This window comes from Pristiophorus japonicus, chromosome 16 (assembly GCF_044704955.1).
Source record: "Pristiophorus japonicus isolate sPriJap1 chromosome 16, sPriJap1.hap1, whole genome shotgun sequence".
Lineage (NCBI taxonomy): Eukaryota > Metazoa > Chordata > Chondrichthyes > Pristiophoridae > Pristiophorus > Pristiophorus japonicus.
The window spans coordinates 17,511,807-17,533,926 of record NC_091992.1 but is presented as its reverse complement, the minus strand read 5'-3'; the positions used below and the strand labels follow the sequence as shown (position 1 = coordinate 17,533,926).

The following is a 22,120-nucleotide window of genomic DNA, read 5'->3' as shown; positions in this document are numbered from 1 at the left end:
TTTTGCTACTGTCAGGATTTTGAACTGAAGTTTGGTCAGGGGCTTGTTGCTAATCCACACCAGAGTGATGGAAGGGAAATAATTCAAGGACTCTTGGGCTTCAAATTTTACAGATCCACTCTCGGGATGATATCATTTCTTTCTCTTTAAATAGACTTTGATGCAAAGTTAAGAAATAAAAATAAGTGCAAAACCTTTCACAAAGCGATGGTGAGTATGGGTTCAGCAGTTTGATTTTCCCTAATTGTTTTACCTTCTCATCTTCCTTTTTATTATGAATACTTGAACACTGTCCCTTCATTCACACAAAGACCCATTGACAGCTCCATCAACTACCCAAGTCTGACACGTTACTTTTTCCATTCCTTCCTTCTTGAGAAATTCTATTTATCCATAATGTTACTTCCAACCAGCCCTGTGATCGAATAATGCGTGATACGGAAAGCTACCAGAAGAGCTGCGGCTCGGAGAATTGTGCTACATTTACACAAGAAAACAGGCAAGCAGCAAAGGCCATTCGACCCATCAATATCATTCCTGCCACAGGCACCATCATGGTTTCGACCCAGCTCATTTGTTCTCCTGAGGGAGGTGACTCACCACAGGGAAAAACTCCAAGAAGATAAAGCTCTGAAAAATTTCTCCCAGATCCTCCAGAACTCCAAGACATCAGGCTAACATGATAACCAACATTAGTCAATCCTGACCAGTTGTTGAGTTTGATAGTACTAACAACATACTTTACATTGGCTAATACTGTACATTGGAAAATGTGTATAGAATATATATATATTATCTGCCAACTATCTAAACATCCAAATATTATTTAAGCATTGTAAAAGTGACCTAGATGTTCTACATTCCACAGGTTTGGTGACATAGATCTAGAGTCATATACCTTACCTTCTATAAAGCCAGAACTTTTTTTTACACGCCAGTGTCCAGCAGTTGCTATGTGGAGTGAAGCCCAGGACAGACACTTTCTTCTAAACTTGTCACATGTCAGTCACAAAGATTTCAAGACCTTGCCGGTGTAGAATCAATAAAAAAAAGTTTAAAGGTGTAATCACCTGGTTAACAAATAACAGCAACATCTACTCATTACCTCATGCAAGCACAATATTAATCATTTGTAATTGTTAGTTTCTAGCTCCCTTCATGTCTGCACAGTTACCGGGGTGCATTAATCTGGGGCCATCTTGGTTTTATTTTTAATTTGACCACGTTTATTTCTCTCCTCTCCCTCAAGTTCGCCCTGCACCACACACCGAGCTTCGATGCAGTGCCACCTTTTCAATGGCTGTTCGGAGGATGTCTTTCTGCTGGTTGACCATAGGCTCTGGCCTGTGCCGTACCAGGCTGTGATAGAGCCATTATCAGGCCAGTATTGCTCGGCTATATACCTTGGTTTTATTTCTCCAATTGTCTCCTCTCCTGCCCTGAATTCAGGTTGACCCACTGATGGAAGGAGCCCTCTGATACCTGACCCGTGGCCATTCTTCATGTGTGAGCCCAGACAGTGAGGCTCAAAGAGGTCATCCCAGCCAAACCTGATCTCAAAAGAAAAGAGGAAGACTTGCATTTCTCTATAGCGCCTTTCACGACCACCGGACGTCCCAAAGCGCTCTACAGCCAATGAAGTACTTTTTAAAGTGCAGTCACTGTTGCAATGTGGGAAATACGACAGCCAATTTGCACACAGCAAGTTCCCACAAACAGCAATGTGATAATGACCAGATAATGTTTTTTTTAATGATGCTGATGGAGAGATAAGTATTGATTGAGATATAAACTGTTTTTTTTAGTGATGTTGATTGAAGGATAAATTGTGGGTCTCTGACTCTGTTGGGTTCCTTACATTATAAAGTGTATAGTTTCAGTCTAAAGCTCATTTTACATTGGGTTAAGTGCCAGGCTATTGCTGTTGGCTGTACAAGGTCTGAATGCCAAGAATTGGGGCACTGTCATGGGTCTGGTGCGAAGTAAAAACAGCTTAAAAGTGCCTTTACTCCACTGAAGAGCGATAGACGTACAGTTTAGCTCGCAGAAGAGCTTCCTGAAGGGTCCTGCAATAGCCCAGCTCTCGGATCCTGTTGAAAGCATCCCACTTACATTTCTACAGCACCTGGCTCCACTTCAAAACAAATGACCTATTTTGAAAGTTGCTGATGCTGGCTAGCTGGTGACAGTACCTGCCTGAGGGAGGCTCATGTTAGCCAGTGATCAAATAATCCTTGCTGTGCATGTTAGGAGCCATGGGATTTAAAAAAAAAGGCATCTTATGCCCTTCTGAATTGTCAAGAAGTTATTGTAGAGGAGGGTTCTGTAGCTGAGTAGCAATCAGGGGATTCAAGGAGGGGAATAATGCGAGTGTTTATAATCTCTCTGTATCAGTTTGGCTCAGTCAGTAGTACTTTCACCCGAGATGGAGATGGGTTTGAGTCCTGCTCCAGCATTTAAGCTCATAACCGAGTCACACTCCATTGCAGAACTGGAGGAGTGCTGCATTGCTGGAGATACCATACTTTGGATGAGACACTAAATGAGGGACTCGCCTGCCTGTTCAAGTGAATGGTAAAGATCTAATGATTATTTGGCGAAGAACTTGGAAATCTCCTGGTCACCAAAATAGTAGCCGAACTTGTCATTCATCTCATTGATGTTTGTGAGATCTTGCTGAGTGCCAAATGACTGCCGTGTTCATCGCCGTAGCAACTGTGACTGTCCGTCTAAGTAATTCATCGTACGTGACGTGGTTTGGGATGACCCGAAAGAAGGGATGGGGTGCTAATTAAATGCAGGCTTTTGCTTTATGCTGAGATCTGCGCTAGCTGTTTCCATTTTAGATTTGACTTTAATACATGTACAGGTGTGATTCGCTGCCGTGGTGCTGTGCGTGCTATATGGTGGGGGGCACTGCACAATCACTGCTGTAGCTACAATGCACAACCCCCACAACTTCCATATCATTTCAGTTTTCCATTAACCCTACTGAGAGACATTGGGCAACAACAAATAAAACCTCACACAAGCACGGTTTCGAAGCTGGTAAAAGCAGCAAAAATAGCTCAATTTATTGCCTTCACTCTACTTTGTTGCACCGATTAGATAAGACATGTTTCGAAGGTCAATTAAAGGCATTTCTGCTACGAGACCCTCGTTGCCAATCAGCTCATTTCATCTTAGTTGACTTCTTTCTTAAGAGTTTTTAAAAATAAGTTGTCCCACTTTCCTTCCCCCTATCTTCTCACGGCACTGACTCCTCGCAAGAGTGTGGTCCCACGGGCAACTCACCCCAAGTAGTTCTTGCGTGAGCCCAGGCGGTGAGCGTTGGCAGGCTGTTTGACTGTGGAGGGCTTCATAGTGAAACCTGCCTTTACCCTTACCTGCACACATGCAATTCCAGCTGGTTAGTAATCAGGCCCCGTTGTCCACATGAGCAAGTTTAGAGGGATAAAAGGTTAAACTTTCATAGGTCATTTTCTTGTGTGAATTGGTGAGGATGTCGGTTCTGGAGAATGGAACGACATCCATTTCGAGCATCAAGCAGTCCCAGGTCAGATAGAGCACACCCAGATGCAGAGTTAAGCTCCCTTACTCTCCCCTGACTTCAACCTCGGAAGAACCCGGCTGCACCAATGTCACATCATTTCCAATCCCACCCCATCCAGGAGACCAAGGAGATCCTTACAACCATCACACACAGGAGATTTTTCCATGAGCCTGCACTGGATTCATACCTGGATCCCAGAGTTAACAAAAATCCAGTGAATAACTCATTCCGCAAACATGTGCTTTACAATTTTAACAAGCAGCAGGAGAAATTTCTTTGGGGGGTGGAAACAGAGAACAATGGTTGTACATACCTTTTTAATTGTTCAATATTCTTTTACCTTTAGATGCAGAGAGGATGTTTCCCCTCGTGGGGGAATCTAGAACTCGGGGGCATAGTTTCAAAATAAGGGGCCGCCCATTTAAAATGGAGATGAGGAATTTCTTCTCTCAGAGGGTCGTGAATCTATGGAATTCATTTCCCCAGAGAGCTGTGGAGGCTGGGTAATTGAATATATTTAAGGTGGAGATAGACAGATTTTTGAACGATATGGGAATAAAGGGTTATGGGGAGCGGGCAGGGAAGTGGAGTTGAGGCCAAGATCAGATCAGCCATGATCTTATTGAATGGCAGAGCAGGCTCAAGGGGCCTAATCCTGCTCCTATTTCTTATGTTATATGGCTGAATTTTATAGAAAAATGTTTCAAGTCTGAGCAATTTGATCTTTTTCCAATTTTTTTTTTAAACTTCATCCCTGTAGGGATGTGAAGGACAGAATTAAAGAGAGAAAAAGCAACAAGTGCTATCCAAACTGAATTGCAGCGGTCAATGTACGCACTTCACACCCAAGTCACCGTGGGCTCAATTCCCAGGACCGAGTACCGGATTAGCCAGTTGTAACCAGCGGCCGCAGAAGAGTTTGCTGCCAAGAAAGTACCCAACAGAGCACCGTACTGGCACAACACTGTGGCATGGTGTGCCAACAGGTTTGGGGGCACAATTCACGACACGGTAAGCTTCTGGCACCGGCATCAGGCACTCCCAGATGCAGCACAGTGAAATGCAGAGCAAGACTTCCCCTACGCTGACCCAAAAATACTCATCAGCCCCAGAATTTTTTTTTTTTTTTTTTAAAGCATCGAGTGGATTTTGAACCAGTTAGGAAATCAGTTTGGAGTTGCAACATTTGCGAAACAAAATCAATTCTGCGCCAAATCACTAGTCTGAACAAAAGAGACAACACCCCGTTTATAAATGCATTTCTACAAGCACAGCATTCTTCAGAGATAAGTCTGGCCTCTGTGTTTACTGCGGTAAACACTCCGATCTCAAAGCAGAATATGGAGCAAACAGCAATAAATACTCAAACTTCCAATGCTATTGGTCCCTCTTGGTTCGTACAGGACTAAAATATCCCTAAGCACAAGGGCAAACAAGATATTTTGCTTTCTCTTTACTGAACCATCCGAATATTGAGCAATCAAAAGGCATGTGCAGATATCTAATTTGTTTACTCTGTCCCCCTCCCTCAAGGAGCTCAGTGAGTAAACGCATCACCATGTGTGGTATTGGGCCATCCAGACTGGAGTCTGGGCAGCCAGGTGATAGCTGCAGACCTACAGTTTGCCTCAGGATCTCTGGAGTAAGGAGGAAAGATCAAACAGGGGTTCCTGTTCCTGATCACTATCCCGTGACCGCTGCTGAAAATTACATTTCTGAACATCAGATAAGGGCGGGATTAGGCTCTCCCATGATGCCCCACATGGTTTAATAGCCTGCCAACATTTTTACTTTCCCACATAAAGAAGGGTCACCTCGGTGAGGCACTGGAGGGGTGCCTCATGCCCACAGAGTCATGCTGCAGCTGGAGTCAACACCTTCAATAGAGTGGAAAGAAAAATTAGGAACAAAACCCTCAAAAATCTAGGGGGAAAAAAATTGCAGCATAATTAAGCATAAAATATTGTACCAATGAAAGTCTTACCCACTTAAGACTGGCATTTATATAGCACCTTTCACGACCACCAAAGCGCTTTACAGCCAATGAAGTACTCCTGGAGCGTAGTCACTGTTGTAATGTGGGAAACACGGCAGCCAATTTGCGCACAGCAAGCTCCCACAACAGCAATGTGATAATGACCAGATCATCTGGCCAGGACACCAGGGATAACTCTCCTGCTCTTCTTTAAAATAATGCCATGGGATTTTTTACTTCCACCCAAGAAAGCAGACGGGGCTTCGGTTTAATGTCTCATCCGAAAGATGGCACCTCACAACAGTGCAGCACTCCCTCAGCACTGCACTGGAGTGTCAGCCTAGATTTTTTTGTGCTCAAATCCCTGGAGTGGGATTTGAACCCACAACCTTCTGACTCAGAGGCGAGTGTGCTACCCACTGAGCCACAGCTGACACTTAACAGAACTGAAGATTAGACTCAATTCATCAAACAATAAACTGAGAACCGGCAAATTATTGACTGGTGACTGTTCTGCGTGAGGTATCACAACCAAGCTCGATTCTCTCCAACACTCACACATACACATCACATAGTGAACAAGACTGGAAACCATGGATTGATTTTTTTCCTCATCCCTTGACCGAGGAAACCGACGATGATTACGCTGCCCATCACTCCACCAGAGAGGGTACAGAGATTTCCGAGAGTTTTGCCAGGACTGGAGAATTTTAGCTATGAGGAAAGATCGGATAGGCTGGGGTTGTTTTCTTTGGAACAGAGGAGGCTGAGGGGAGACCTAATTGAGGTGTATAAAATTACGAAGGGCCTCGATATTTCCCTTAGCAGAGTGGTCAATAACCAGGGGGCATAGATTTAAAGCCAGCATGAGTTCGGTCGCAGATCAGCTAAGATCTAATTAAATGGTGGAACCGGCTCGAGGGGCTAAAAGCCTACTCCTGTTCCTCTGTTCCAGGAAGAAACCAGCACTGTGATATAGGTGGTCTGATAGTCCACCCAGTGGCCTTAGGAGAAAAAGCAACTTTAAAGTCAAACTTCAAGCTTGTGTCCCGACCATTGCCACAATGTTAGATCATAAACAGTCTTTTCCCGTACTTTTTACCGTGTATTTTTCCAGTGTGTCCTTGATCATTGAACCAAGAAGAGTTTGGAAACAAGGAAGCTGTTACGCTATTTTTCTAAGCAGTGAAGAAATAAAAGGGGTCATTATGTGATCCAGCACTTCCTGCCAGGAGCAGTGAATGCATAGCCTTGGTTTTCCGCCAACTAATAATGGATGGGAAAATCATGGGCTTTTCCCCACTGGGAGCCCCCAATCCCTAAAATCTTTAAAGGCGGCTCCCCCTGTGGCTCAGTGGTAAAGTGCACCTCGTGTTATGCTGCGCTGTCATATCAACCAGGAAAGTCCCATTTCCAATCCCTGGCCTGCACAGAGTTGGATGATGAGAGTCAGGGCAGCAACTGGACACTATAATTAGCCTCAGTGTCCCTGGGCAAAGGAGAGTGAAAGACAAACAGTCTGGGTTCATTCTCCTGCTCCCTATACAGACTACAGAACACCAGTCGGAACTTGGTCATGTATCTGTCAGCTGTGGCTCAGTGGGTAACACCCTCAACTCCGAGACAGACGGCCGTGGGTTCATGTCCCACTCCAGGGACTTGAGCACATAAATCCACGCTGACACTCCAGTGCAGTGCTGGGGGAGTGCTGCTCTGTCGGAGGTGCCGTCTTTCGGATGAGATGTTAAACCGAGGCCCCGTCTGTTCTCTCAGGTGAACGTAAAAGATCCCATGACACTATTTCAAAGTGATAGATTTAAAGTAATCGGAGGGAGGATTTGAGGGGAAATTTCTTCACCCAGTGAGAGTGGTGGGGGGCTGGAACTCACTGCCTGGAAGGGTGGTGAAGGCAGAAACCCTCACCACATTTTTAAAATACTTGGATGTGCACTTAAAGTGCCGTAACCTGCAGGGCCACAGACCAAGAGCTGGAAAAAGGGATTAGGCCGGATAGCTCGTCGGCCGGTGTGGACACGATGGACTGAAATGACCTCCTTCCGTGCTGTAAATTTCTATGGTTCTATGAAGAGGAGGGAAGTTATGCCCAGTGTCCTAGCCAATATTTATCTCTCTATGAACATAATAAAAAAAGAGATTATCAGGTCACTATCACATTGCCATTTGTGGGAGTTTGCTCCCACATTACAATTTCCGACATTACAATAGTGACTGCACTCCAAAAAGTACTTCATTATGTAAAGCTCTTTGTGATGTCCGGTGGTCGTGAAAGGCGCTATATAAATGCAAGTCTTTTTTTTATTTTCAGTAAATCAGTTAGAATTGGAACACTGGTATACCCTCACTGGTTCCAATTGATGAATGCAACATTTTTATAGTTTGATCTTAAATAGGCCGAGAAGTTACTTAAAAAGCTGTGAACCAGTTAGTATTTCCTTTGGTAGAATTAATTTATTAACGATTAGCAATACTAATAATCCTACAACTTTACAATGTGTACACCTATCCTTTACGTAAAATAGCTGCTGACAACAGCCACTACCAAGCACAGAGCAGAATCTGGACAAAGTACCAAAGTGCATGGAGTAAGGACTGGACAGCCTTAAATCCGCCTGTATTTCTAAAAGTGAAAAATATTAATTCTCAGAGGAACAAATAAGGTTTGTGGTTCCATTGGCTGTAAAGCACTTTGGGACATCCTGAGATCGTGAAAGGTGCTATATAAATGTAAGTCTTTTTTTCTTTTTAAAAAAAGTGTTTCATACATGGGCTGGCCTCCCTCACTGTGTCACTCGCTGAAACTTGAAACCAATGGAAAGAGACTGGTATTTCTATAGCACCTGTCACAACCTCAGCACATCACAAAGCACTTTACAGCCAATGAAGCGTAGTTTTTGAAGTATAGTTACTGTTGTAATGTAGGAAACACAGCAGCCAAATTGCGCACAGCAAGCTCCCACAAACAGCAATAAGTTAGTGGCCAGATAATCTGTTTCTGGGGTGTTAGTTGGGGGGAGATAAATATTTGGGGGGGGAAATGTTTGGCCAGGAAAATGGCCTGCAAAGTTTACCAGAATCACAAGTGACATTATAAATTGCAGAGTTAGCCACAAAGTTTAGGTCTCTGTCTCAAGCCCGAATGATACATGTATGTTGCAAACACTGAAACGCAGAGATGCAATCATGTGTTATGTAACAGTTGTGTTATTCCAAACACCAGCAGTGACTACAAAATGAGGGTAATGTTAACATACTGCAGCCATCACTGGGACGCTTGCTGCCCTGGCTTGATGATGCCAGGAGGAAATCCTGTCTCTGTCCTACAGATACAAGTGGGGCTTTTTCCACAGAGAAAACAAAGTACACGATCTAATAGAGATTTTCAGAATTATGAAGGGATTTGAGAGAGTAAAGTGAAACGCTGGTTGGCAAATTGCTAACAAGGTGACACAGACTCAGCATTAACACTGGAAAAGCACAGCAGAATGTTGGAGAACAGTATTTTCACACGGAGGGGTATTCGACCATGGAATGCTTTAACATGTCATTTAAAGGGAATTGAATAAGTATTTAACGGAGAGCAAAGCTCGTGCTGGCACAGATGCTGTGCGCCAAATGGCCTCCTTCTCTGCAGTAACTTCTACAACTTGTTACGAAGGTAATCTAAAACTGCAGGCCTTTTATTAAATTGCACAGTAATTCAAGATTCTGCAGCATATAAGACTTGCAATCTCAACATTTTCAGGGAGGTGCAGCATAGTATTAGGTCAAGAACCTCAGTGAAGCACAGGGTAGAATGATACAGCACTGCATTACTGGAAACTAGCCAGAATTCTGAACTCAGCTCGCAATGATTGAAATTGGTGTTGGATACTGTCTTACTGTTTTTTTTTTGATGAAGTAACCATTGCCTCGAAAGTCTCTGTATAGTAGTTTAGAATCCAGTATTCCTCGGGGGAGAGGCAGGCAAAAAAAACTTATCTGAGGAAAATACAAGCATGAAGAGATCCAGTGCTCCCCCTGGTGGCTGGTCAGACAGCAGCATTGGTGGAGGACTGGGAACCTGGCTGCTCTCTCAAGCAGGGGACCTTGCCTCGCACTTGCCACAGTCCACAGCTTAGCTCAAGCAGACAGATTTTGAGACATCGTGGTACTGTCTAGATCTGTCCTGTGGTTTCTGATGAAGCAACATCACCTCAGACTCTCTGTGCCATAGCCAACAGTTTTGAAACAGGAAAAATGACAAAAGTTTTACTAAGAAATGCACATTTTGTCAACTCAGAGAAAGTTCCCCTCCCCGCCACCAAAAAAAAGCCCTTGCTCCTCTCGGGATCCCAAGTGCAATGAGAAGCGACTGGTTGTTCCAGGTTGGTATGAGGAATTATTCGTCTTGTCTCTTACAGGTCCAGCAGCTGTACAGCTGTGCACATACTTCCTGCTCTCGGTGCAAACCCCCAAGAATGGGTTCGAGTGGCTGCTACAAGTCCAAGATTGGGATTGATCAATCATTGAAAGGAGCTGCTGGTGCTCTTAGTGTGTGTATGTGTGTTCACACTCCACAACTTTCTAACGCTAACGTTGGAATGCAATCGTGGAGTTGGATCAGCGGCAGGTTCAGAATCAAATCTCTAGCAACTGGGGGGAGGTCCCCAAAGAAAGCACAAGCCCTTTTGTATCGTGTCACTCAAGTCTTGGGGGCGATCGGACCTGTTTAAATGCACAGCACGTGTGTGATTTTTTTTTTTAAACCCGCCGACATCAGGAACACGAGTGGAGCTGAAAACCTGCTTCGGAATAATAGCCTGGAGCAAATGTGGATCAGTGTGCTCCTCTGTACCTGCGTGTTCTGCACGATAACCGCGGCCTTAATCCGCCTCCCTGTGGATCCAACCCGCATCGCAACACTCTCCAAAACAGCCAATGGCTCCTGCTTTCTCCAGCACGGAGACGGTGTTGTGTTGAAGGAGCGGGAGTGGAAGTGTTGTGTTGACGCGACAAGGTTGATAAAAACAAACACAAACAGAAATGCTAACTGACCTACAGCCTGAGGGTAATCAGTACAGTCATTATAGACACCATGAAAATATTCCACTCCACAGCACTGCCACCCACTTGCAGTGAATATATTGTGTTGTGTTGTATGGCATTTCAGTTTATTCAGTATTCCGCCCACACTGTTTCAAAAAAACACATTTGTCAAGGAGAGGAGGTTAGTGCTGACGAACATTATCCTTTCCATCTCGGGCACCCTGTGTCGCCATCGAGCACTCCCACGTCAGGTTAGACACAAAGTGAAGCCCCCCGTTTGGAACGCCAGAAGCACCTCCTAACTGTTGCAAGTGTGACATTTTTCGATGTCTCACACCAGCCTCTCTCCATGAGATTAGTGGTGGACTCAGGCCAGTTTTCGGGCAGTAAGGGCCCATGCCCACTGGAACCTGGATTGAAACTGCGCAGACTCTCTCCCTGTCGGACCCCTTTGCGCCCGCAGACAGATGGGACTTGCAGCCTGTGCTGAACACGACCCCAGAGTCTCAGAGGTGGAAGGAAGCGTCTGAACCGCTGTCACACAGGGCGCCCCACAATCTTAAAACAAGCGGCAATAAAAGCTTAAACAGGCATAGCTGTTGAAATGTTCAGTTGCAAATTACATCCAGCATCAGACATGCAAAAGGGGAGTATATGGTCCTTCAAAACACAACTTTTCACTCCTGAGTATCTTGCAGGCCACTCTGTGGTTCTGTGGATTCCACACAATGTTTCAAGATTTTATCCAGATATTGGACAACCAGCTCTCGCTCACCTACTGGCACCTCCTGAAGGCTGTGGATGTGTTGAAAGGCCTTTTGCAACATCCTGACCCTATCCTGTGGATCTGTCCGAGTCACCGTTTCATCAGCCTCCACCCCTGAAGTCAGAAAGCGCTGAACAAAGGTTCGGATCAAGCCGCCTTTCTCGGAAATAGTTTTGCTTATGCAGGGGTGGTCTTCGGCGGTGACGAGGTGGAGGAGGTGGAGTAGCGTCTGGCAGATCTGAGTCCGCAAACTGGCACAGTACTTGAACTCCAGGAAGTCCTCTGTCTCTTCGCTCTTTTCCAAGGCCAGCACCAGCGCACTCCAAATCTCGCAGAACTGCTTACTGTCCCCGTAGCGCTCGCGGGTATTCGGGATCGAAAGCGCCGTGGCCGACTTGATGCGCACTTTGAAGTTCTTGCAGGTTTTCACCACCGAGGTCAAGGCACTGAAAGCCTGTGCCGCCCAAGGAGCAGAGTCTGTAAAGAACAACCACAATAAGACACGGGAAGCCATGCCAAAACATTACATCTTTATTTCCCTGGGCACCATTTGGCAGAAACGCCTTTGGGCCAGTCCAGAGTCCGGATTCCAAAACTGCGGCACTCCAGACTTAAACCCCAGCCACAAGTAGCGTTCGAACATAGGCCTCCTGAGCTTTTATTAAGGGTCACAATACCAAGGCCACACTCCCAGTAAAAGTCCGAACATGCTGCAGCACAGAGTGATGGCAAGTGGACCTTCATCCACTATTCCCACACAATGAACTCTTCGTTCCATTCATGTATCTACAGGCTGTTGCTGATACAAACATAGTACATGGAAGAAGGGGAAAAAATACATGAGTCCAGTAGTTCTCCGAGAACTACAAGTCCTCTATTTTTAACAGAATAATTTTGCTTTCTCCATAGATACTGGGGTAGCCCTGCCTCCTACTAGTTTTCCATTGCCTACGTTAGCCAAAGAGCAAGGAAAACACGATCCTGTGGGGCCAATGTCCCACAGTTGGGTGAGTTGCAAATTCAGGCCGAGCTAGAGGTCCACTGACCAGCATGCCTTGCAAGTGGCCACATGCTGAATTATTTATAAATACCACTTCAAACGGGAAAGCTTGTTGATTTTTGAGTGCATCACTAGGTGGTGCAGCTCATGGTAGTCAAATCGCAACAGGGGAAGTAAACACGGCCCAAAAATTGCGGTGGGAGGCTTCCTGCGGGCAGGTGCCTCCGACCAATATTTTTTTTAACGAAAATACCTGGTGGGTCTGGAGGAACATAAAATTGCACTCCGGGGCCTAGTTTTGCAGTCCAGCGTACGGGAACATGTCTTCCAGGAGCGTATGCATATCCTGTGATCACGTGGGCCTGGACCACCAATCACAATGTAGTATTCTCATTCATAGTATGGAAGCTCCGAGCTCCCGTTACTATCAATGAGAATACCCCTTAAATCAAACAAAACACAAACATCAAGATTAAAAACACTTCACATTTTTAAAACTAATAGAAATTGCATTAAGTTAAATGTTTTAGAGAAACATTTTTTAAATGTTTTAATAGTGTTTAAAATAAACTTACCTTCATAGACAGGGTTTTTAAATATAAAAATAATAACATTTAATTTTTCTATGTTTTAAAACTCTTACGTTGGTAAAACTGGGCTATATGTCTGCTTTTTACCAGGCGTAAGAGTTTGAAAGACATTCCGTGGGCAAGAGTTGGGAAAATAGTCCAAAATACTGCCCACGAATGTCCTTCTCCCGGGGATGCGTAGGATCTATCAAGTTGACAGACCGCAAAAGCCAGTTCTCGACGCATGCGCACCGTGTGCCAAGAACCGGCATTTGCGAAGCCTCTTCGGGCGCGTGCGCACATCGTACGCACCCGGAGAGGCCGCAATGTTCGGGCCCACATTTATACAGCACCTTTGAAATCTCTGAAAAAGCTACCTTCACATACAACTAATCTCATTGAAACAAAGTCCCCGTTGTTATGCAGCATTTTTGCACATGGCAAAGTCCCACAAACAGCAGTGGGATGAAAGTTAGTATTTTTAGTTGAGGGAGGAACGTTGGCAAGAAAATAAGGCCATATCCTGTGTTCTTTGAATAATGCCATGACATCTTTAATGTCCACCCCGAACCACCAGGAGAAGCGGATGACGGCACGGATTAATGTCACCTCGGGTAGTGCAGCACGCCTCAGTCAGGCTACATTATGCATTCAAATCCTGGAGTGGGGCTCGAAACCCACGACTTTCCCACTCCGAGGCAACAGTGCGACCAACCGAGCCAAGGCTGACACGCGGATGCAAAGGGAATACAAATGCGACATGTAGAATGTAAAATCAGTGAGGTGGAATATTGCGGTCCAAGAACTGCCAGTCCATGAAGCATGCCTGAAGATCACTTCCAATTTGAAGGACCAAAGTTTTCACCCTCAGCTTAAAAAAGCAAATTATAAAGGAAAAAAGCTATTTAAAAGGACTAAATAATTATTTTAAATTAAAACATTTATCTCTGCTCCCTTTAATGGCTCAGTAGGTGAATGTACTGCATGGTCTGGTACTCTAGGGATGGGCAATAGACACTGGGGCTTGCTAGTGACGCCCATATCTGGAGAATGTATAAAGAAAAGACTAGGAAGATCCCAGATTTAATCCCCAGTCTGTGCTGAGTTAGCTGATCTCAGTCGAGCCAGTGATGGAATATTGCAATCGGCCTCAAGTGTTCCCAGGCTATGATGGGGACAAACTAGCCCCTGATCACCATTCAGTGACACACTGATAGAAAGAGCGGGTCTGTGTGTGTGTGTGGGGGTGTGTGTGGGTGTGTCAACATCAGGGTGGGGCAGGATGAAACTCGGGTGTCATCCCCTCCACAGTCAAATCAGCTGCAAACACTCACTGCCCAACCTTACATATGAAGAAAGTCATTTGTATTTGTTTTCTCTTTACAACAACAACTTGTATTTATATAACGCCTTTAACGTAGTGAAATGTCCCTAGGCACTTCACAGGAGTATTATGAAATTAAAAAATTTGACACAGAGCCGCATAAGTAGAAATTAGCGTAGGTGACCAAAAGCTTGGTCAAAGAGGCATGTTTTAAGGAGCGTGTTGAAGGACGAAAGAGAGGCGGAGAGGTTTAGGCAGGGAATCCCAAATCCCAGCGCTTGGGGCCTAGGCAACAGAAGAAAAGGCCACCTCTTGAGCATCCCAGATTATAGTCACTCAAGGCATTAGTGCCTTGAGCGATTATAACCAGGGCTGCTCAAGAGGGCAGAATTAGAGGAGCGCAGACATCTCGGGGGGTTGTGGGGCTGGAGGAGATTACAGAGATAGGGAGGGCCGAGGCCATGGAGGGATTTGAAAATAAGGATGAGAATTTTGAAATCGAGGCCTTGCTTAACCGGGAGACAATGTAGGTCTGCAAGCAATGGTTATCATGATCTGGAATGCACTGTCTGATAGGGTGGTGGAATCTGGGAATTGGATAAATACTTGAAGAGGAAAAAATTGCAAGGCTATAGGGGAAATGCAGGGGAGTGGGACTAATTGGAGAGCTCTTTCAAAGAGCTGGCACAGGCACGATGGGCTGAATAGCCTCCTTCTGTGCTGTATCATTCTATTTATGATTCTATGATATTGTTTGCTCCACTGACATATACCCTTGCTGCAAGTGGCAAACCCCACTGAAGACAATGTCAAGTAATTTTCGGGTGTAAAGAGTTAAAACACATGAAGAGCTCCATGGGTCAGTTAATGGACCGAAAAGTTGGCACAGGTCAGTAAGAGTACATACCAAGTGGAATAGCTGGGTTTTTGAACATATTTCCCAGCGCATAGCACGCATTCCACCGCACCTTCATGGTTGCCTCGCTCTGAACGGTGCGGATTAAGGCTTGGATTGACTCCTCAATTCCTGGCTTGAACTGTGGCTTGGAGATGTGGTGAGGCTGCAGGAAATGTAGGAGGTTTCCTAAAGCTCGCACTGCATTGCTCTTCACCTGGGACATAGAAAGAAAGAAAAAAAATTGCATTTATATAGTGCCTTTCACAACCACCGGACGTCCCAAAGTGCTTTCCAGCCAATTAAGTACTTTTTTGAAGTGTAGTCATTGTTTTTATGTAGGAAATTCAGCAGTCAATTTGCACACAGCAAGCTCTCACAAACAGCAATGTGATAATGACTAGATAATCTGTGGGTTTTTTTTTAAAGTGATGTTGATTGAGGGATAAATATTGGCCAGGACACCCCTGCTCTTCTTTGAAATAGTGCCATAGGATCTTTTACATCCACCTGAGGGGGCAGACGGGGCCTCGGTTTAACATCTCATCGGAAAGTGCAGTGCTCCCTCAGCACTGTACTGGAGTGCCAGCCTAGATATTTGTGCTCAAGTCTCTGAAGTGGGCTTTGAACCTACAACCTTCTGACTCACAGATGAAGGTGTTACCAACTGAGCCACGGCTGACCAGAATGATACACAGGCAGAATGATATTCAATTTGACGAAAACACAATTGGGATCAGACCAGACCAAACCAAACCAAACTGGGCAGAGTGGCAGAGTACTGTGCCCCATGCCATAGGGTGGCGGGTTGCAGGTTCACAGCTGTGGAGAGAGCGATCAAAGAACTACACGGAGAATATTGGGGTGAAGAGAATATTGGAGAGAACGTCACTTCTCTCAGCCACTCGCCAATATCTCCTAGCACCCAACATCACAGCAGCCTTGACGGAGACCTTGGAGCATAGATTAGCCGGGGTCAAGCACAGGAAAATTGATTTATTAAATCACTCACATACACCGCAAAGCTTTTTTATGTAGAACTGTGGGACTCGGGCAGAGAATCACTCTACATCCAGTCAGTGTAGAAATTCATGGGACAGCACCGCATGGCAAATCACACTTTCCCTCCTGTGGCTCACGCGGGGAAGAGCTATAGGAAAGGAAAGAAAATGCACACAGGCCTCTCTGCAAGCGGTGGGGTCTACTCGAGACTGCTCTGGAGTGTGAAGCCAAGTCAGACAGCAAGCCTGAGTCAGCCTCCGAAAATAAAACCTGCCATATCAGGGGCCCCCATGGTCACATTTGCAGAGTAAAATTTAATCGCTTGGAAAATGGCAAGTATTTAATTGGTAAAAAAGCTTGCTTAGATGGGCAAAAGCTGTAGAGTGAGGAGGAGCAATAGAAAATCTATTTAAAATGGTGGCTCACAACTTAGTTTCTGTCGTGCCAATTCTAAATGACCTGCACTGAAGAGGCAGATGTCAGTTCAATATTCAAATAGCCTCTGCAGCATCAAAGACAATCTTCAGTGTTAATCTCTTGTGAAAGTAATCTATACGGAAACTTGGAGATTTTTTCAAAAGAACACAATTCCTTTGTTTCTGTGAATATTCTTGAGACGCACTGTATGAGTCAATGTGCAAATATATTTATTTTAAGCTGCGGCAGAATTTTCTTCCAGTTGCTTCAGAGGTTCAATTTTGTTCACTTTGAAATCCTAGTCTTTCCCTTCCCCCTCCTACCTCTTACAATCATAGAATATTGCAGCACAGAAGGAGGTTATTCGGCCCATCGTGCCTGTGCCGGCTCTTTGAAGGAGTTATCCAATTAGTTCCACTCCCCGGCTCTTTCCCCACAGCCCTGCAAACGTTTCCTTTCCAAGTATATATCCAATTCCCTTTTGAAAGCTACTATTGAATCTGCTACCACCACGTTTTTAGGCAGTGCATTCCAGATCATCATAACTCACTGCATAATACAGAGTCTCAGCTCCCCCTGGTTCGTTTGCCAATTATTTTAAGTGTGTGTTCTCTGGTTATCAACCCCCAAAAGCCAGTGGAAAATGTTCGTCCTATTTACTCGATCAAAACCATTAATAATTTTGAACACCTTTTCTAAATCGCCCCTTAACCTTCTCTGCTCCAAGGAGAACAATCCCAGCTTCTCTCGTCTCTTCACTTAACTGAAATCTCTCATCCCTGTTGCCATTCTGGTAAATCCCCTCTGAAACCTCTCCAAGGCCTTGACATCCTTCCTGAAGTGTGGTGCCCAGAACTGGAGGCCTAACCTGTGGCTTATAACCTCCTTGCTTTTGTACTCTATGCTTCTATTTATAAAGCACAGAACCCAGATTGCTCCTTTACCTTGTTCTGCCACTTTCAAAGATGTGTGTACGTGAACCCCAGGTTTCTCTGATCCTACACCCCTTTCAGTATTTGAATGTATAGCAGCATTCCAGAATTATGGTTATAAATAAAGCAGCACCAGAATTTCCTCTCTTTCATCTCAGGTTATAAGTAGATCCCCTGAGTATCTGGATTACATTCTCATTATAGTTGTCTATATTCAAAACATGTCTGAATTTATGAGCTAATACTTTAGAGAAACACATTGAACAGTGATGTTCAAATGGCTGCATCTAATTCAATTTTCTTTCTGTAGCAAGAGACAGAACACTTTTCCAGGAGAGAAGAGCTCCTCATTCTGTTGCTAATCCCCTTGTGGCACTTAGTGCCGAGGAGGAATGAATGGATCTTCTACTAATTGGGTTGCATGGCTGAGATGATAAAATAAGGCTTTGGTTGAAGTCATATGGAACATCTGTATCACACTTTGTGACACGGACATTAATTATAAGAATATAAGAAATAGGAACAGGAGTAGGCCATACGGCCCCTCGAGCCTGCTCCACCATTTAATAAGATCATGGCTGATTTGATCATGGACTCCGCTCCACTTCCCTGCCCGCTCCAGATAACCCCTTATCGTTCAAGAAACTGCCTATTTCTGTCTTAAATTTATTCAATGTCCCAGTTTCCACAGCTCTCTGGGGCAGAGAATTCCACAGATTTACAACCCTCAGAGAAGAAATTTCTCCTCATCTCAGTTTTAAATGGGCAGCCCCTTATTCTAAGATCATGCCCTCTAGTTCTAGTCTCCACCATCAGTGGAAACATCCTCTCTGCATCCACCTTGTCAAGCCCCCTCAATCTTGTACGTTTTGATAAGATCATAGAAACATAGAAAATAGGTGCAGGAGTAGGCCGTTCAGCCCTTCGAGCCGATTCATAAGATCATGGCTGATCATTCCCTCAGTACCCCTTTCCTGCTTTCTCTCCATACCCCTTGATCTCCTTAGCCGTAAGGGCCATATCTAACTCCCTCTTGAATATATCCAATGAACTTGCATCAACAGCTCTCTGCGACAGGGACAAGTTAACAACTCTCTGAGCGAAGAAGTTTCTCCTCATCGCAGTCCTAAATGGCCTACCCCTTATCCGAAGACTGTGTACCCTGGTTCTGGACTTCCCAAACATCGGGAACAGTCTTCCCGCATCTAACCTGTCCAGTCCCGTCAAAATCTTACATGTTTCTATGAGATCACCTCTCATTCTTCTGAATTCCAATGAGAAGAGGCCCAACCTACTCAACCTTTCCTCATAAGTCAACCCCCTCATCTCTGGAATCAACCGAGTGAAGCTTCTCTGAACTGCCTCCAAAGCAAGTGTATCCTTTCGTAAATATGGAAACCAAAACTGCACGCAATATTCCAGGTGAGGCCTCACCAATACGCTGTATAGCTGTAGCAAGACTTCCCTGTTTTTATACTCCATCCCCTTTGCAATAAAGGTTAAGATTCCATTGGCCTTCCTGATCACTTGCTTCACCCGCATACTATCCTTTTGTGTTTCATGCACAAGTACCCCCAGGTCCCACTGCACTGCAACACTTTGCAATCTTTCTCCATTTGTGTTGGTATGGACAGTAGCTAGATTACACTATCGACTGTGGTGCAACCTAGATGAAATTTTGTTCATCAAATAAAACTGGTCAGGACCATTGTTTACAGGTAGTATAGGGCTACAATTGTACAGGGCTTTGGTGAGACCAATCCTGTGCATAGTTTTGGTCTCCTTATCTGAGAAGGGACATACTTGCCTTAGAGGCAGTGCAATGAAGGTTCACTAGATTGATCCCTGGGATGAGAGGGTTGTCCGATGAGGAGAGATTGGACCTATACACTCTGGAGTTTAGAAGAATGAAAGGTGATCTCATTGAAACATTTAAAATTCTGAGGGAGATTGGCAGGATAGTTGTTGAGAGATTGTTTCCTCTGGCTCGAGTCTAGAACTAGGGGGCATAGTCGCAGGCTAAGGGGTCAGCCATTTAAAACGGAGATGAGGAGGAATTGCGTCACTCAGAGGGTTGCGAATCTTTGGAATTTTCTACCCCAGAGAGCTGTCGCTGCTCAATTGAATATATTCAAGACAGAGATCGATCGATTATTGGACTCTAGGGGAATCAAGGGATATGGGGATCAGGCGGGAAAGTGGAGTTGAGGTCAAAGATCAGCCATGACCTTACTGAATGGCGGAGCAGGATCAAAGGGCCATATGGCCTACTCCTGCTCCTAATTCTTATGCTCTTATGGCGCAGATGTGATATTTAATCTAGCCTGTCCCTTCAAGGCCACCAATCTCCCAGTGAGATATGGTTTGATGAGACACATCCCAGGTTCAACTCAAGGTTAATTGTTGAGAGAGTCTGTAGGTTGGCAGCCATGTGTAAATCGCTGGTTCTTGCCCTAGGGTGAGATCAGGTTCCCAAGATCAGAAAAAAAGCAGGAAATTACTGAATTTCCCTTTTTCTTGTACTTTGACACTTGGATACAAGGCTTTTTATATGTATATATCTACTAAGCAATCTCCTGTGGCTTTGGATACAGAGAATAAAAATCAAGTATGATCTTTAGATGAAGTGGGATTAGAGGGCAGGGGATATTTGGATCAGTGCATGCATTTTAATATCATGCAATTTGTCCTTGTTTGTATTAATTTCCAGTATAAATTTATTATCCACATTTATAATGGAAACTACCTAGGTAAACTTGAAACGCTGTCATTAGATGCAAATGTGATGTGATACACCCTCCTGCCAGTGGCAGTGCTGTAATTACAGCGTAACAAGTTTACATAGATCATTTCCATTATAAATGTGGATACGGTAATTTATAACAGATATCTGTGCAGATGTAAAAATGTTAACATATTAAATATAGATATATAGACTACCATATTCCCTGGGGCATTGCTTGGAGAAAATCCGATGTGGTGCTGTACCATGTATTCTAAATCTTGCTGGTAAGAAGACACTATATCCCTTTCAGGCAGAAAAGTCTAATTGTTAGGTAACCGGATCCACAGCTCATTCAGCGTTTAACTGTTGTTTGATTAAGGAACTTTGCAAATGTGTAATGTTCTGGTCAGTTTCAGGCTGCAGCTGAGAATTACACAGCACTTTAAGATTATTTTGCATCTGTAACAAGGGATGACATCGGCAGTTTAACCTCTGAGCACGCTGACTGATCAATTTTAATGCATCACTGGCAGATTTCCCATGGCACTGAGCATGGTGAGCTGAAGGATGATATCAAGAGTGCAATGGAGAAAATAAGTGAGAGACTTACAGAAGTAAACATTATACACAAGATTTTTAATGATAGAGAGAGATAAGACAGAGAGAGAGAGAGAGAGAGAGAGAGAGAGAGAGAGAGAGATAGACAGAGAGAGAGGATTTGGACAGAGATAGACAGAGAGAGAAATAGATAGACAGAGAGAGAGAGAGAGAGAGAGAGAGAGAGAGAGAGAGAGAGAAGGAGAGAGAAGGAGAGACAGAGAGTTAGAGAGCGAGAGCGAGAGAGTTAGAGAGCGAGAGCGAGAGAGAGCGAGAGAGAGCGAGAGAGAGCGAGAGAGAGCGAGAGAGAGCGAGAGAGAGCGAGAGAGAGCGAGAGAGAGCGAGAGAGAGCGAGAGAGAGCGAGAGAGAGCGAGAGAGAGCGAGAGAGAGCGAGAGAGAGCGAGAGAGAGCGAGAGAGAGCGAGAGAGAGCGAGAGAGAGCGAGAGAGAGCGAGAGAGAGCGAGAGAGAGCGAGAGAGATCGAGAGAGATCGACAGAGAGAGAGATAAGAGATAGATAGACAACACAAAAAGAATGCAATGCTACTGTGCCACTGTCTCACACCTTGTCTTTATCACTGGATGCATGAGTTGCTGATTCCAACATCTTTAGCAGCAGAACGTCTGAGAATTCCTCCTGGAAGCCAAGGCCCATGGACTCCCTGAGGGGGCAAAAGGTAACACGAGTGAACCACTGACCAATAGAGTAGAACCTTAAATATCCGTCTTCCTGATTATCCAGCAACATTTTCACAAGACAAAGCCTGACGGGAGTTGTACCCTCACTGTTTGTATTTCAATCTCCTTACTTTGGCAAATAACATCATTTTTGGTTATTTGTATTATATTTGTCTTAATTTCCACGCCTTGATTCTCACTGTACCCTACAGGCAAGATCTCATTTTGGCGACTCTCGATTATCCACTAATTTACGTTACCCACCAGCAGGATAATCAAGGTCCCACTGCATCATCCCAGGTTCTCATGTTTTTCTTAACTTTTGCCCTCCCCCTTCTCCCAGTTCTCTGGTCTCACTTGAGCTCCAAGAACATGAGCAACCTGCTGGCGCATATCCAGGACACACTACAACCAGGTACCAGCAAGCAAACAGCAGTATTCGTAGTGTGACTAGCGGAAGGCCCTTCAATCTAATTTCCCTCAAGTGGCAGTCCAGCACTTGGCCTCAGACTTTGTATGACACCATTGTTCAACTCAGTGAAACGCACTGTGGAGGGCATCACTGGCGAGAACCCACGTCTGTAGCATGGTACCTATTGGCAGCTCCAACACACTGTGTCTCCATGCTGTCCTCTGCCAAGG

At 44.7% G+C, this 22,120-nt stretch overlaps 1 protein-coding gene across 1 annotated transcript in view; it reads right to left on the bottom strand.

The window, feature by feature from the left end:
* Positions 1-8,048: 8,048 nt before the first annotated feature.
* The window catches only part of heatr6 (HEAT repeat containing 6), an 89,786-nt gene continuing 75,714 nt past the window's right edge, over positions 8,049-22,120 (bottom strand). The window contains exons 18-20 of the mRNA XM_070857060.1: positions 21,366-21,462; positions 15,141-15,345; positions 8,049-11,817 (exon numbers count right to left, since the gene is read on the bottom strand). Coding sequence (XP_070713161.1) covers positions 11,252-11,817; positions 15,141-15,345; positions 21,366-21,462 — 868 coding nt within the window. The 3' untranslated portion in view covers positions 8,049-11,251. The remainder of the gene's footprint in view (positions 11,818-15,140; positions 15,346-21,365; positions 21,463-22,120) is intronic.